At 36.0% G+C, this 14,848-nt stretch overlaps 1 protein-coding gene across 11 annotated transcripts; it reads right to left on the minus strand.

The window, feature by feature from the left end:
* Positions 1-4,969: 4,969 nt before the first annotated feature.
* LOC109220390 lies at positions 4,970-12,896 on the minus strand. 11 transcript variants are annotated; one of them, XM_019384855.1, is made up of 17 exons: positions 12,774-12,877; positions 12,209-12,268; positions 11,918-12,119; positions 11,697-11,771; positions 11,475-11,576; positions 11,312-11,340; positions 10,968-11,081; positions 9,669-9,783; positions 9,144-9,334; positions 8,930-9,043; positions 8,421-8,501; positions 8,059-8,291; positions 7,194-7,233; positions 6,207-6,884; positions 5,969-6,034; positions 5,694-5,755; positions 4,970-5,347 (listed from the first exon to the last, which is right to left on the minus strand). In XM_019384855.1, the coding sequence occupies exons 2-14, from the start codon at positions 12,260-12,262 to the stop codon at positions 6,309-6,311; spliced, it is 1,926 nt and encodes a 641-aa protein (XP_019240400.1). In that variant the 5' UTR covers positions 12,263-12,268; positions 12,774-12,877; the 3' UTR covers positions 4,970-5,347; positions 5,694-5,755; positions 5,969-6,034; positions 6,207-6,308. The 11 variants fall into 11 exon arrangements, with proteins under 11 accessions (XP_019240400.1, XP_019240401.1, XP_019240404.1 ...); XM_019384856.1 differs by having other exon boundaries at positions 5,694-5,765; XM_019384859.1 differs by lacking the exon at positions 5,969-6,034 and having other exon boundaries at positions 12,770-12,896.
* Positions 12,897-14,848: the final 1,952 nt, after the last annotated feature.

A 14,848-nucleotide genomic window follows, 5' to 3' on the forward strand; every position in this document is an offset into this window, starting at 1 on the left:
AACTTGCCCCGTGTGTTCGCAAAGCGAAATAGCAGTTTCATTCAGTCTTAGAAGTGATATAGGCATTTCTTTGTTGAGACAGACATATAATATAGACCCACCTAAATGTAATACATCGTAGTCAACCCCGTTGAGCCTATACGCCTGTTTCTTTGGCAACCACATTGCGAACCTTACCCAATTGTTTGAATGGACATCTGTTTGAACCCTTTACTTCCCATAAGCACTTGAATGGTATTGAAATTATGCAAAAGCAAAAGTGTGGGGTGGTGGTTTGGTTTTTGAGTGGAACCGAGGAAATAGAGGAAAGGTGCAGTGTTTGGACAAGTAAAAGAATAAGCGCCACTTAAAAGAAAGAAAAAGAAAAAGAAAAAAAAAAGAAAAAAAAAAGAAAAGAGTTTTTGTTTAGAGCAAATGTATTAGTCGATAAGTGGTGGTTTGTTGCAATTGCACCTAATGGAGTGGGATGTTGTAAATAAAAATGAGGTGGAATATCTGGGTGACATAAGTATGGTTTTGAAAGTTAAAGTAATTGTATTAAAAGTGCTTAGGGAGGTTAGTCACTATATCCAAATATATCCTACCCGTCCCTTAGCCTACATCACAACCAAGTGAAGTCCTAATTGATCTTAGACTGAGTGGACTCGATTAGTAGAGTATTACACTACGGGCAAGCCTATGGTGCATCTTTGTGGCATGTGAATGTTCTTTGTGAGAGTGAGCGAATTTTGTTTATCTATGTTCCTAATTGTTCTTGAAGTTAATATTTGTGGAACTACTCTCTTGTGTGATGTGAGGGCATGTGATTCACGAAGGAAAGGCAAGTCTTGACCTCTGTAAAGGGTAACTTGAGTAAGTATGAATATTGCACGGCACGTGAGAGTCGACTTTTGAGGCAAGGATTGTTCACTACTAGGCGTAATTTTGGTAATTTGTTCTTGGTGTGATACGTTAGGGAAAATCTTAATGAAGGGACCTCTATAGAGTGTAGTGGATTGCTCGAGGACTAGCAATGATTTAAGTGTGGGGTGTTGATAATAGGCTAGATTTATGTAATTTGGTGATTGTTTATGCCCCAACTTGATTATGTTTCATTGTGATAATATAGTTAAATGATGATAAATTGGCTCTAATTGTGAATTTCACACGTTGCAGGAGTCATTGGCATGAATGAGGACTTAAGACTGTAATCGGAGCTAAATTGAAGCGAGAAAAGCCCCTAGAAGCTGAGTACGTGGGAAGACGAGAGAAAGAAGAGCTAAAATAGAGACCTGGACTAGCGCGTCCACTAGCGCGACCGCGCTAGCCCAGTTAGTCGAGGCAGAATGATAGGGCATATGCGCGGTCACTAGCGCGTCCACTAGCGCGACCGTGCTAGCCCAGTTCCGAAAAATTAAACTTCAGGGGTAAATTTGGAAGTTCGGGGGCAAATCCACTTAACCTATAGAAGGTCTAGCTCGCCCAAGAGATGATTATCAAGGTGTTCATAGCTTAGTTCAAGGCAAGGAGAGGCAAGAGGCAAGGAGGATAATTCAACATCGAGTTCTTCCTTTCTGCCTTTTGTGTTTTACAATTAATGATGAAATTGAATATTGTTTTGATGAACACTAGTATGAGTAGCTAAAATATTTAGTCTAAGGTTTTGATGGAACCTATTGAAGGATGAACTTCTTGTTATGTTAATATAGTTTGTCCGGTTTAATCTCTATTTGTTCAACTATGTTCTTACTGTAGTTAATTGATAGGATCCTCAATTAGCTGTGCCTATTTAGTGTGCATAACTCGGGAGAGAGTGCATATTTAGGTCAATTGTTGAACAACACCACTCCCAAAGTATATGAGGGATCAATAACCGAGGGTTTAAAGGCGGGATAAGGGATAACGAAGCCTTGGGTGCAATCTAAAGTGAGCTGTAATAAACAAAGCCAGCTAGCGTAACTCGGGAGAGTGCGTCTAGTAAATTGTCGTGATTACTCGGGAGAGATTTGCGGTAATAAAAGTGCTCATGATTGATAGAGATGATTAGGCAATTCTATGTGAAACATAACCGGAAGGGATTCCATCAATAGAGGAAATCATAACCTTATAACCTTCTCTTAATTGTTTACAACTTAATCATAGTTAGTTTTCAGTTGCTTATTTACATTCATTCGTAGTTAGTAGAAACATCCTCAATTGTTATTCCGAAAGTTTGGGAAGTTGATTACGTAGAATTTCGTAAGTCTAACGAGAGTAATTGATAGGTTAATTCCTTGTGGGTTCTCGACTCTGGGCTAAATACTCAGATTATATTTACAACGTCCGCGTGTCCTTTTTATAAGGCATAGTTGGGCGTGATCACATACCACCCCACCCATAAGGTTGGATCTGCCCCTGGGTGCGACGTTCATAGAAAACTGTATTCCTTCAAATTTAAATATATAGTTCGATCAGAAGACAATGATGAAATGCAACTGACTTGTCAAAAACTGTACTTACAAAATTGTGACTAATCTTTTATGTCTTCTCGCGCGGCTGAAAATAATACTATAAGATCAGTTTTAGATTGAAAGAATCATGGATCAACTTAAATTGATCAAGATTAAAGAAAAAATCGCTTGATATAACAGATTATAGCCCTAATTGTGAAGCCAACAAAGTCGCATTGGGGACGTATATAAATTACAAATAGCTCATTTTCTCAACATGTGTGAAGATCTAACATGTCAAGTTATGGGATTTCTTAAACTTGCCAGAATAAATTGTCCAATTTTTGGGTTTAGACTACTTTAATCTTTGATCATGTAGCGGATAAAAGATATATTAGCTTGAAAATATCAGTTCAATTCTATTTAGAAAAGCTTTAGATTATATCCCAAGAATTTTTTTATTTCGTAATGCTTTGAATTCATCAAAATGATAAAAAAGAGTTTCTTCAGCTAAACTTTCACTTCAGTAAACTGTATAAAAGCAAAGGAAAAAGAATTGGTTCAACTACCAATATCGCTGCAGACCGACGAGAAAAAAAGTAGAAATAATTGGTAGAACTACCAATTATACAGAATTCTCAATTATTGATGAAAATACAGATAAGGCACACAGCAGATTAATCATTGTAGTTACTTAATTAATACTTAATATAATTAATGGGGATTATATTATTATTTAACTGACAGGCATAAATGTCTTGTCTTAGTAAAATGATAAGTTCCATACTGTTGTTTTCAACGTGCCTTAAACAGTTCTGACGAAAACAGCATTGACAAGAATTAACCACTGCCGTTCATGGCAAACTGCTTCATTTCCGATAATTTATTTGACACATTTTGTATTATGAGGTCAAAAATCATCTGATTTTCAATCTGTATTCTAACGCCTTTATGATAAAATTTACGCATTTAAAATTTACATTAAAATATATTAACTCACTGATTTGGTTCATAGTAGCCCAAGTATATCTAGAAGTTTCTTTTACACGCTACGCTATCTTTGGCGACGATATCGTCATCGGAGATGAGCAGGTGGCTAAGCGTTATCACGAGCTAATCCTACCACTAAATGAATCACTACTTTTTAGAGTTAAAATGCTTGAAAAATCGTAGTAAAAATAAATTGTTTAACTTTCCATATATTAATAATGTCATTTTTTTTGGGTGGGAACGGAAGAGGAACTATTTACGTTTGACAACCAGTCATTTAAACTATTTCCATTTTATTTCATGTCCTTTTCCTAATTTTGTTTGGTTTTTCACCCTTATAAGAATTTGATAACAGACCAAAAATAAGCATTAATGTTTATATTAAGGTAGACTGTCTACATCACATCCCTTGAGATGCGGCCTTTCCCCGAACCCTGCGAAAACGCAAAATGCCTTGTGTATCGGGATGCCTTTTTACCGAGAATAATAATTTTGAGTTTCCACTCTATTTCTATGATTGAAAAGTGTGGATTCTTGTTCCAAATTTAAGATCTAATAGAAGGGGAATTCTTTATCTTCTTGTTTTCCTTAAATAGTTATGAAAACGGGTCAAAAGAAAATGAGTCAAAAAGACATTTGTTTCAACAAAGCTGCTGTATGAATGAATTCCTAGGAATAGTTGAATTAGTAAACTCTCACACTTCTACACATGTTTTTGCGTGTGCACACATGCTTATGTGCATGCGTATAAAGTAAACAATTCATTCAAACTTAAACAACAAAGATAAATGCCCCTTCATAGTTTTCATAAGAAAAGAAGTGAAAAACTAGAAGCAAGTACCTAATAGTTTTGTTACCCAAAGATTAGTTTTGTAGTCTTACGCAAGAACCAATGACGAAAGAAAGATTTAACCAAGAAAATTCAATATATATATATAGGAGATTCAACACCTAAAATATATATATAAAAAAAAATTTAACCTTATATATACAGTGTAATTTTCGGCAAACGGGGGTTCAGCTGAATCCTCTCCGGCCCACCTAGCTCTGCCCCTGGCAGGAACACAACTACTACATCTCAACTCCAATCAAATTAGAGTCAACTATATAAATTCGCACTTGTCCATGTTATTCCATTTAAATTGATCTTCGTCCAAAAAAATCTATGATTATAAATTTAAAAAAAGGCACTAGAAATTCTTTATATTTTTTACTAACATATAAACCTTCCGTAGAACTTTTTTTTTTTTTTTTTGGCAAGAGGGGAAACCCGCAGCCACTACAACCTCTGCCACAGCCTCTGTCCTTCAGGTGAGCACTTTGTGCGCACTGGGTAAACCTCCCCCTGTGTAATAGCCTGCAAACCACACAGGGGATGTAAACCGCACTATGAAAGCCCTGTGCGACAGGCTCAACCCAGGGCATTGAGGGGGATTCAATCCCAGGTCATCCATATGGATGACCACCCTCCAAACCAATTCGTAGAACTATTATGAAGGAACAAAAAGTTGGAAATAATAGCATAGAAATCCTCTAACATGGGCCAGAGGTGAAGTGTACAATATATTTAATTTTTTTCCAAATAAAGAAAAGATACAACTTTAAGGCTATAGTACAAATAACAACTCTTGCAAAGACAAAGAACAACTAAAAACACCAAACCTGGTCATTAAATTATTCCCCATCTCATTTTTCTATGTGTAATCTTGTCGTTTTTCTCTATCTCATACACATAAACAGACTCTCAATGTCCTTTTAACTATTATAAGAAGCAAAGCCTGCACAAGATATACTAACATCTTGGCTCATGGATGCTACAATATCAAAGGAAAATGGTGCAAGGTCAAGAAGTTTCCGCAACGAAGACTACAACAACAGAAGAGTTTTCTTGAGGAGCTATCCACTTCACTGGGGAGATTCAGTTGAAGATGGAGAAAACAGAGAAGAAACTGCAACAGAAATGCCAATAAGTAAAGAGAAGACTTGCATGAAGAAGAAATTTATACTAGCAGTTTTCCATTGGAGAGGAGAAAGTGCTTTGATCTTTCGAAGACTCAAGCATAAGGTCACAGTTTACTTCATTACTTGTCTTCCTGTTGGATTCAAAACTCCTACAGCATTGATTTCAGCTTAATATCATTTTATCTATATAAAAAACTGCTCAGTAGTTGAAATTCCATCTACTTTACTAAGCATATATCATGCACAGTTATGTGTTTTCAGTACAACTGAAAGGCATGTACAGAAGAGTGGAAATACAGTAAGATGGATGCTAACTTGAATAGAAATATGTACCTTGGTTTTATAGAATACAAGAGCACTTCTTTCTCCTGTACCTGAACAAGCAAACCTCCCATCTGCGTAAAACTAATCCACCAGTTAAATTAGTTCAAGCTGCCAGAAATAGCTTAAAATCTCAGAAAAGTGCCAAGTTAGTTTTGTATAGCTGTCCATGCAGATGTGATTATTTGATGTGTTTATCAATGATTTCAACAATTATTGGAATGTATAAGTATGCTTCTGTTGGATTGCAGATCAACCATACAACTACTTTGCAATGTTCAACCTACCATTAGCAAGCTGTGCACTAGCAAACTCTGATTCTGTAACTTTGACATTTGTTGCTAGAATAGAAACTGCTTCAACAAGAACAGACTAGTTCATTGCTTTTAAATAGAGTTAAAAACTTTATAACAGAAATCTTATTCACAATAAGAGTTCAGACTAATTGTTTCCATGAACATATATCGGCACTAAAACAATTTTATCTTAAGCCAAGTCTCCAAAATCTGATATACTAAATTGTACCTAGGCTCAGGAGCCTGTCCACAGCCCCCACTGTCACTACCACCTCCCCGGATAAAGAAAATGGAGTTTATATGCCTCTTCCGATCTTGCCATCTCTTCATATCACAGAGGCAACACCACTTTCTGGCACAATATAAGATCGGATAGAGTCTTTCCATGCCTATCGATTCTTCTTGAGCAGTTCACACCTCCATCTAGAATATTACGAACCACAATATTCAAGGAATGGATCCCTCTGACTTCATAAATCTCCACCTTAACATGTTCATGAACCCATTTGTCTCTTCTTTCAATATCATCAGAAGTGGCGAAGGAAGAGGGATTAAGAAGCCTTGCAACAACTTTCTTTACCCATTCTTGAGTAACAATCTTCTTTAGCCTTTCAATATCTGGAGGAAAATATGGGATAAGGGAAAAGTTTAGATCATCCCCTTTATCACCAGCTCTGCTATGTGCGACATCATAGAGAGGAATCTTCCTGTCATGTGGAGCAGGGGACAGCTGAATTTGTGGTGCACCTTCTTTTTTGTTCAAAGCAGTTTCTGTTGGAATAGATCGCAAGACCGAATCATGGAAAGAACTGGTCTGCATTGTGTCCTTAGGAATAGCCATATCATCTGATTGCATTATTTTGTTTCTTGTTGCTGTAATATGCCACTGAACATCTTTACGTTTTACCTGATAGATCATAGAAAACTCTTTAAAATTCAGTGCATACATTAGTTAGCATTTTAGCGTGAAGCAATCATTGAGAATTCAATAAAACAGCACACAGTAGGAACCACCTCACAATAGGAGAGAACTTTTATTCTTGTCTGTTTGAGAGAACTCTTACAAAATTAACTACCAGCAAAGTATACATATCACAACAGAGTAACAGTTTATGAATTGTCATGTCCGTATCATGCACAAACACTCACATGCAAACACACACATACGCACACACAAACACTCACATATAAATGAGATATAGGGAGATGGAGATACCAATGCCTTCTCAAGAATGATCTCTTTTTTGTGTCCAGTGCTGCCGTACATTCAAAGAAGATGAAGAGCATTAATATGTCACATAAATATGTATTTAACATACGGAAGTACTAAATGAGCAAGAGAAGATTTGGGGCAGGAAAATTGAGACACCTATCCATATTAAAATAACGAACTGCATGTCATGAATATATGTTTTGACATAAGCAAGAAGCGGCATTAAGTTCAGCAAGAGATAAACTGGGGAGTAATACTAAGACACGTTTTCACATCAGACGATGACATGTGATCATATAACCTGCAGAAATAATGACTATTTCAAGCCTTTGATCATTGTGACCAAGAAGAGCAAAAACAGTTTTGCATATGGTAAAAACTCAACCATACACAATTATGCAGGTAAGGATTAGAAATACCCAAATTGCTGCTGCATCTAGACGTAGTCTTAAATTTTAGATGCCATTAATGTGAGGGTTGAAATTGGGCGAAGAAACTGATCTAGCAAATGACATGAGACTGGATATTGCAACTTCCAGATTGAAAACAACAGCGCAGATCAAATTGCTCATTAGAGCATATCATACCATGAAGTCCCTTTTCCTGACAAGATGGGTTCTCCAAAATCAAAAAGAAAATTCACTGTGTAAAACTGTAAATCTATCTTATAGGTATCTTTGGATAATAAATTTTCTTAATTTTATAGCTAACTTATACTGTGAAATACTTTCAATTACTTAACTATTGAACAATGAATGTAACAGAAACTATTGAGTCATCTAGAAAATAACTAAAAGCAGTCTTCAATCCAACAATTTTCTGAAGTTCTATGACTCAAAAAATAATATGAACAGAGGATGAAAGAGACCTGATACCGCCACCACCAGCAGGTCCATTTGTATATAATGCTATGAACTCTTTTGTGAAGTGGATTGCTTGTTCCTCCTCCTCAAATAAACCATCCATTCGTAATCTGATATCTTGAATATCCCTAGGCAAGTCTTCATCTATGCTGGCAGCCTTCAGGCTATCCAGTCCAATGATATAGGAAACTAAGTGTTTGTTTGTTCCAGGACATACTTCTTCCATCCATGATCTTACCTGAAAAAATGCAATTAGAAAATCAAAACTGAAAACTCTACACTTCTTAATCTAGCATTCCAGGAGCCAAGAATAAATTTAAGGAAAACCATAATAGCTGTCCCGGAAGGAGAAATAAAGACTTGTTACCAAAAAATCAGCAGCTTTAGCACGTTTAACACACTGATAACCACCATAGGATATCTCTCCCCAGCCTTTCCACCCCTTGTCCTGAAAATGAGGCAGTCGCCAAGTAAGAACAAACAGAAACATCCATCAATCCAGCTGTAATAAACAATTGCCTATAGAAGACACTTGCTGAAGGAGAATGGAAGGAAAATGATACTGAGAGCAGATAGTGATCTTTAAAGTACAAATTCAATGGCTTCTATCTTGTTTTTGTTCATGAGATTAAGGGCGATGGAGCAGATGGCATAAAGAAAACCGGTTACAGTTATATCTTTGGGCTCTTACGATTATGACCACCCAGATTCAAAACAAAATACGGACGAGTGGGACAAGGCAAGTGCAATGGGGTGTTGAACTTATGAAAAGCATAGGTTATATTAACCAAAATGTTGCGTTAGGGACCACATGACAACAGAGAGGAAGAAATCCTTCCACTTTCTCTCTATGTTGCATATGAACACAGAGATTACCTTGGAGGCCAGCAGCAACAGTTTATTAGGAGCTGATGCAGATGGCTTTGCCCCAGCACAGAGGACTTTACTGCTTGATAATGTCTGAAACGTAACATCTTGAAAATCTACAACCTGTGCCAAGGAAAAGGCAAGGTAACACTCTTCTCTGATTGAAGCTTTTCATATTCTTTCCCTTTTCAATCTAGATAGCCAATACAACTTGCACATTTACCACATCTGGGGTTATGTAGCTACTAGGATCCCCCACTTCATACAGAAGTTGCTCGGCACACGTGCTGGGATTCAGAATCCCACCACTGTTTTCTGCCTTTTCTACACATACTCGCCCATCAAAACTGACTTCCACAAAAGGAAGAGACAAATCGAGGAGATCTTGTAAAGATATATCACGGTATTTATCTCCTACAGTGACGAAGGTACAGTCAGCAAGTTACACGTGAAGTGACAAATAGAAACAACGGCAGAGTAAGAAAAACCAGAACATAAAGTAAGGCAAGCCAAAGGTTAATACTAAATAAAGAGGGAGTGAAGTCTTTTTCAAGATTATGGTTCAATGGGTATATTCAGAATCATTGAGATACATAGAGAAAAATAAAGTTCTCAAAGTGCATTTTATTGGAGCTAGTGGAAGGTAATCCCTCCAACCCTCAAAAACACCACAATATACACGCATCACGCTCCCTCCTATAAAGCACAACCCAGAAATATTGCATGATATTGCAAATGAAAGGCTCACCTGGATGCATATAGTATCCTCCAGTAAGTTGACAACCACATTCTAGCAGGTGGCCAGCCAGTGAACCTTGGGCAAGTAGTTGCAACTCATCCCAATTCCAACCGAGCTCATATACCTGATTATAATAGGGACCTTTAGATATACTTCTAAAGAAAGATGTAACTTATTTCAGTATTATTATATCAGAATAATTTTGTATTAGTATTGAAGAACTGGTGCAACAACTCTAGGAACTACCCCATAAACATTGACACAAAAGTATAACAAGAATAACAACAACAAACCCAGTGTAATCCCCACAAGTTGGGTTTGGAGAGGGCAGTATGTACGCAGACCTTACCCCTACCTTCAAGAGGCTGTTTCCGGAAGACCTCGGCTTAAGATAGGTATAACTAAAAAATAAATCCGGTTGCCTTCAGACCCAAAATGATCCAAGGCAGTCTCTAGGAGGAAAGCCTTTCGCCTAACTGTTAATCTACTCCAGTTGGCGATTTTGCTCACACGCCACATTTGGTTGCAGTAAGCTTGTTATTTTTCCTATCAAGCCTCAATACAACTGAAAACTCAAATTTCAGTTGGATCTTCAAGATTCATTAATTGATTAAAACACCACCAAAAGGCAAGCTTTCTGCCTGGTTTTCAACTCTGATTATCTTTCACACCAACCCCAAAAAAAAATAAAAGAATTATTCCAACATATCCAGTCTATTACAGTTTAAGACCGACAGCAGGAAGAGATATGTAAAGAAGCCATGCCCCTGAGAACGTGAATTTGAAGACCTCACAGGCTTCTGCTTCTTTCACTTACAAGATAGCTTTGAATCATTTCGACCATTAAGTGGTGACAAGAAGGCAGTTTCCACCTTATACCCTCAGGTTGCAGCTAATTTCATATAAAGCTGAAGAATGCCCGTTCCTTCTAACACTCATAAACCAGTGGAAAGTTGCAGGTGTCTAAGTGTCTGTTTTCATTCTAAGCTCTAGGATGCGTCCATCATAATCATAGATATACTTCGACAAGCCAAACAAAAATTGAAAGGGAAAAGCTAACTTTGTTGTACGCGAATTTGACTTCTTAAACAAATTTCAATGGTTTTTGATAATATCAGTTTGCAGTTGCTTAAGATGCGGAAAGTTGAGTGGATTTTCATAGTTATTGCTCTTAGAAATGAAGTGACCATAAATTATGCTGTGAAAGGATTATATTTGGTACAAGAGGTCAGCAAGCACTTTAACAAGTGAAAAGATATATGTGACAACAAGGGAAATTGGAAATGAAAAAGGAATCTACTGTCGTACCATTGGGGCCAAAAATAAGGAAGCATCAGCAACTCGAGAAGTAATAATGACATTTGGTCTGAATTTCTGAAGACATTCAACGATAGGAGCTGCTCCTAGATACACACTAACATCCTGCAGAAAAAGCAAATAAAAGGGATGCTACTATAATCGTAATACTTATATAATCAAGGATCTGCAGAGCAGGGAAGAAATGATCACTCTATTAAGATTTAGCATATAAACCCACCTAGAGTCATCAGAAAAATAAGAAAAACGACCTACATAGTACAATTTTTGTCCTTGATGGAATAAATGATGCTGACTTATACCACTGAAAATACTGTATATTACCAAAATCTTACATCAACATGTCTAAGGTGCTCCTCCAAATCTGAATGTATCCCAAAAGAAATCTATAAGTATGACATGATTTTTCTGCTTAAAGGAAGAATGAGGAAATCGAAAGAAATTTGCAAAAGCAATTAGTACATCAGTTTATTTTCATCTGTAATATTCGAACTACACCTGATCTGACAACAGCAACTTGATGAGCCACACCAACAGTTATGGAAATACCCAGTCCACTTGCAAGTTGTAAGACTTCATCCCGGGCACCAAACGGATCATCTATTCCCCATATTGTCAAAGAGAAAATATTTATTCTCTGGCAAATACAGAGGCAATTTCTACACAAAAACAAAAAAGAGCAAGAAAGACAGAGGAAGGAAATTTAGGAATATCACATACTCGCACCCATGTTTGTAATAATGCAAACTCCAGTCTCGACAGCCAAAGGTAAGAGCAGTTCCATCCACTCTGAGACTGTATCAATGTTTGTAGTTATCACCAAATAGGCAAGTTATCACATTTCTAGCATACTGATGAATAGACAAACCACACACAGGTACTTGAGATGCATATTTGTAATGACACAAAACAAACTACAGTATGTGATAAGAAAAACGTACTACGGGGATCATAGCCCTTGCCGCCAGACTTCATCGCCTGATAGCGCTCAGCAAGGGTGCGCTCGGCTAGGCATTCCAGCACTAAATAATCCAACTCTTTCACCCTCTGAAATAGTTTTAAAGCTGCTATTGGTCGATCACCTCCAAACCCAGCACCACAACCTATGTAAACCTTTTCCTTTCGCCTTTGAGGATTCACTCTCTGCAATATCACGAAGTATTTTACATGTCCTTAGTTTCCTTTTCCATTTTCTCTTTCTCAATGATGTGTGTAGTATTAAAAAAGCTAACCAGTATGATCTCACAGTCATAAATTTCAGGTATGTCACCGCCTAGTTCTTCCATTGGAACCTGATAATTACAACACGATGATCAAGCACTAAAAAAGGATCTTGCTATTAAAAAATTAGCGACGAAAAAGAAGTGTTCATAGTGAGGTGCAAATCTTATTCATATAAACAACTACATGAAATAGGCAACTTCAATCAAATGAAATTGTTCTAACTACCCCTTTCAATGGTTCAATCAATTCCTTCAGCTTAACACTGCTGCTAAAGATCTTTTGATTTGCTATTCACTTCATATTGAAGCCGAAGTTGTTAAAAGGAGTAACTTTAATCACATCTTTTCTGTAAACCATCTAGTTCAACTACTACTTGGGATCATCTATACAATTTTATGGATTTCATCCAAAAAAACATGCAAACATACTGATATCAAAAGAACAGAAAAGAAAAAGAAATCTTTCTTAACTACACAGTAATTAATGCACAAAGGAAGTGGCATACAAGAACAGAGATGCAACATAAACAAGAATTCAATGAGAAAAATATTAGGGAATCTTGAAATTACAAACCCAGATTGAAGAAGATGCTGAGTTGGTAGAATTTTGTCTCTGAGGGATAACTGTTGCAGTCGTGGCAACGCATATCGTAAAGTTTGTAGGACCAGTTTAATAATTGTACTATGCCCGAGGGAGTAAAATAAAAAATTCAAGGAAAATTGCAGAAATAACATGTGTTAGGCTAATAAATAGAAAAACTAAAAGAAATACAAAATATTAAAATGAAATAGTTTAAACTTAACAAGAAAGATTGGTGATCCAAAGAACAATACAATTTTTTAAAAATGAATATTATACCATAGCCAATAAGAAGCAATGTTAAACTTGATTTTAAATTGCTTAGAAAATCTAAAACAAAATCAATGTTAAATCATAACCCATGAAAAGTTTAAGAATTTTCAATTTCTTATTATTATCTCTAGATGTATGTTCTTAATTATTTAAAATTGCTTTGGAGTTGAACTGTGTCCTACGGGAGCAAATTTCTTTCGGCTATATTAAGTGCCCGTAAAAATTTGTTTCTTTCCTTTTTAATTTCTATTGCTTTTCTAGTATAAAGGCGTAGACATGCCTCCAGTAGCCATTTAAAGGGCAGCTATATTTCTAATCAGCGCGTATTTTAATTTTTTAGTTTAAATTTTTAGGACAAAAATATCTTAAGTTATCCTAAAATAAAAATTTATAGTTTAAAATTTCAGAATAAAATAAGTACCGACTAATCTCTAAATAGCATCCATGAGAATGACTATCTGTGCACTTGCCCCTATAAAGGCCGAGCTAGAAGTCCATATACTACCACTATATTGAGCGATTTGCAGCCGTACCCTATTTTTATGCCACCTTTTAACCTATACCCTATTTTTAAAAACTATTGATTTCCTAACCAACTAACAAAATATCCGTATTAATATGACCATTATACCCCTTCCAAAACATATAAAAGATGCATCAACCATACCCAGATTCAAATTCCAGAGCCGTATCTCCTCCATCACTCCGTCTCTCCTGAGATCGCCTATTGCAAACCAGATTTGAACCAGATTCAAATTCAAAATTACAAAATACATTGTAAGTATTCAAAATTTGTTTCACGAACTTCACTGATATGCTGAATTTGCATTCTAAATCTGTTTGACGTTCACTTCTAACATTCTAATCCGACAAATATGCTGAAATTGTTGGTTTATTTGCTAAACAAGCTAAAGTACGAGTTATATGAGTGTTATCATTGTTTATTTGCTAAACAAGCTGAAGTTATTTAGTTCATATTTAAAAAATTCAGCAAAACGAGCTGAAGTTTTCCTCCTACACTGGTTAAATATTAAACATAAATTAAAATTTCATATTGCAAAAAAAACTTAAGCATTAGTTGCTGAAGATTTTTACGTAATCTGTAAAAACTTCAGCAATATGAGCTGATGAAGTTTTCCTCCTACGCTAGGTAAAAAAAAACATAAATTAAAATTACATATTGCACAAAAAACTTCAGCATAGGTGCTGAAGTTTTTTAGTTAATATTTAAAACTTCAGCAGGAAGAGCTGAAGTTTTTCAGTTAATCTTTAAATACTTAAGCAAGAAGAGCTGAAGTTAATCATTTCCTCTGCTATTTTTCGATTTTGAATAGAATTAATATTAAAAAAAAATGCACAAAAAACTTATAACAAAAACTGAATATTTCATTAAACATTAAAAGGATAAATTAACATAAATAACAAAATAACAAAAATAACAAAAAGAAAAACTAATTGTCCATATTATCATCGTCATCGTCATCGTCATCGTCGTCGTCGTCAACACTACCAGATGGACGAGCATCTTCATCAGCAAGATTATCAAATCTTGCATACATCACAAGCGTATCAAGCTTGTTGTTGATTTCTTCGAGCTCCCTGTCGTACTTGTCTATGAGCTCATCCAGTTTCACCTCAAAGGCCTCCATAATGTCTTGCTTGATTTCTTCCACTATTTGCCTGATCACAGCATCCATTTTTCTACTTTTTGTATTTTATGTCTGCTAAAATATATGTGTTTGAGTGAATAAACTCTCAAAGTATAGCGTGCTTTTATAGGGGAAAATAACCTCTGC

Source organism: Nicotiana attenuata, unplaced genomic scaffold (genome assembly GCF_001879085.1).
Source record: "Nicotiana attenuata strain UT unplaced genomic scaffold, NIATTr2, whole genome shotgun sequence".
NCBI lineage: Eukaryota > Viridiplantae > Streptophyta > Magnoliopsida > Solanales > Solanaceae > Nicotiana > Nicotiana attenuata.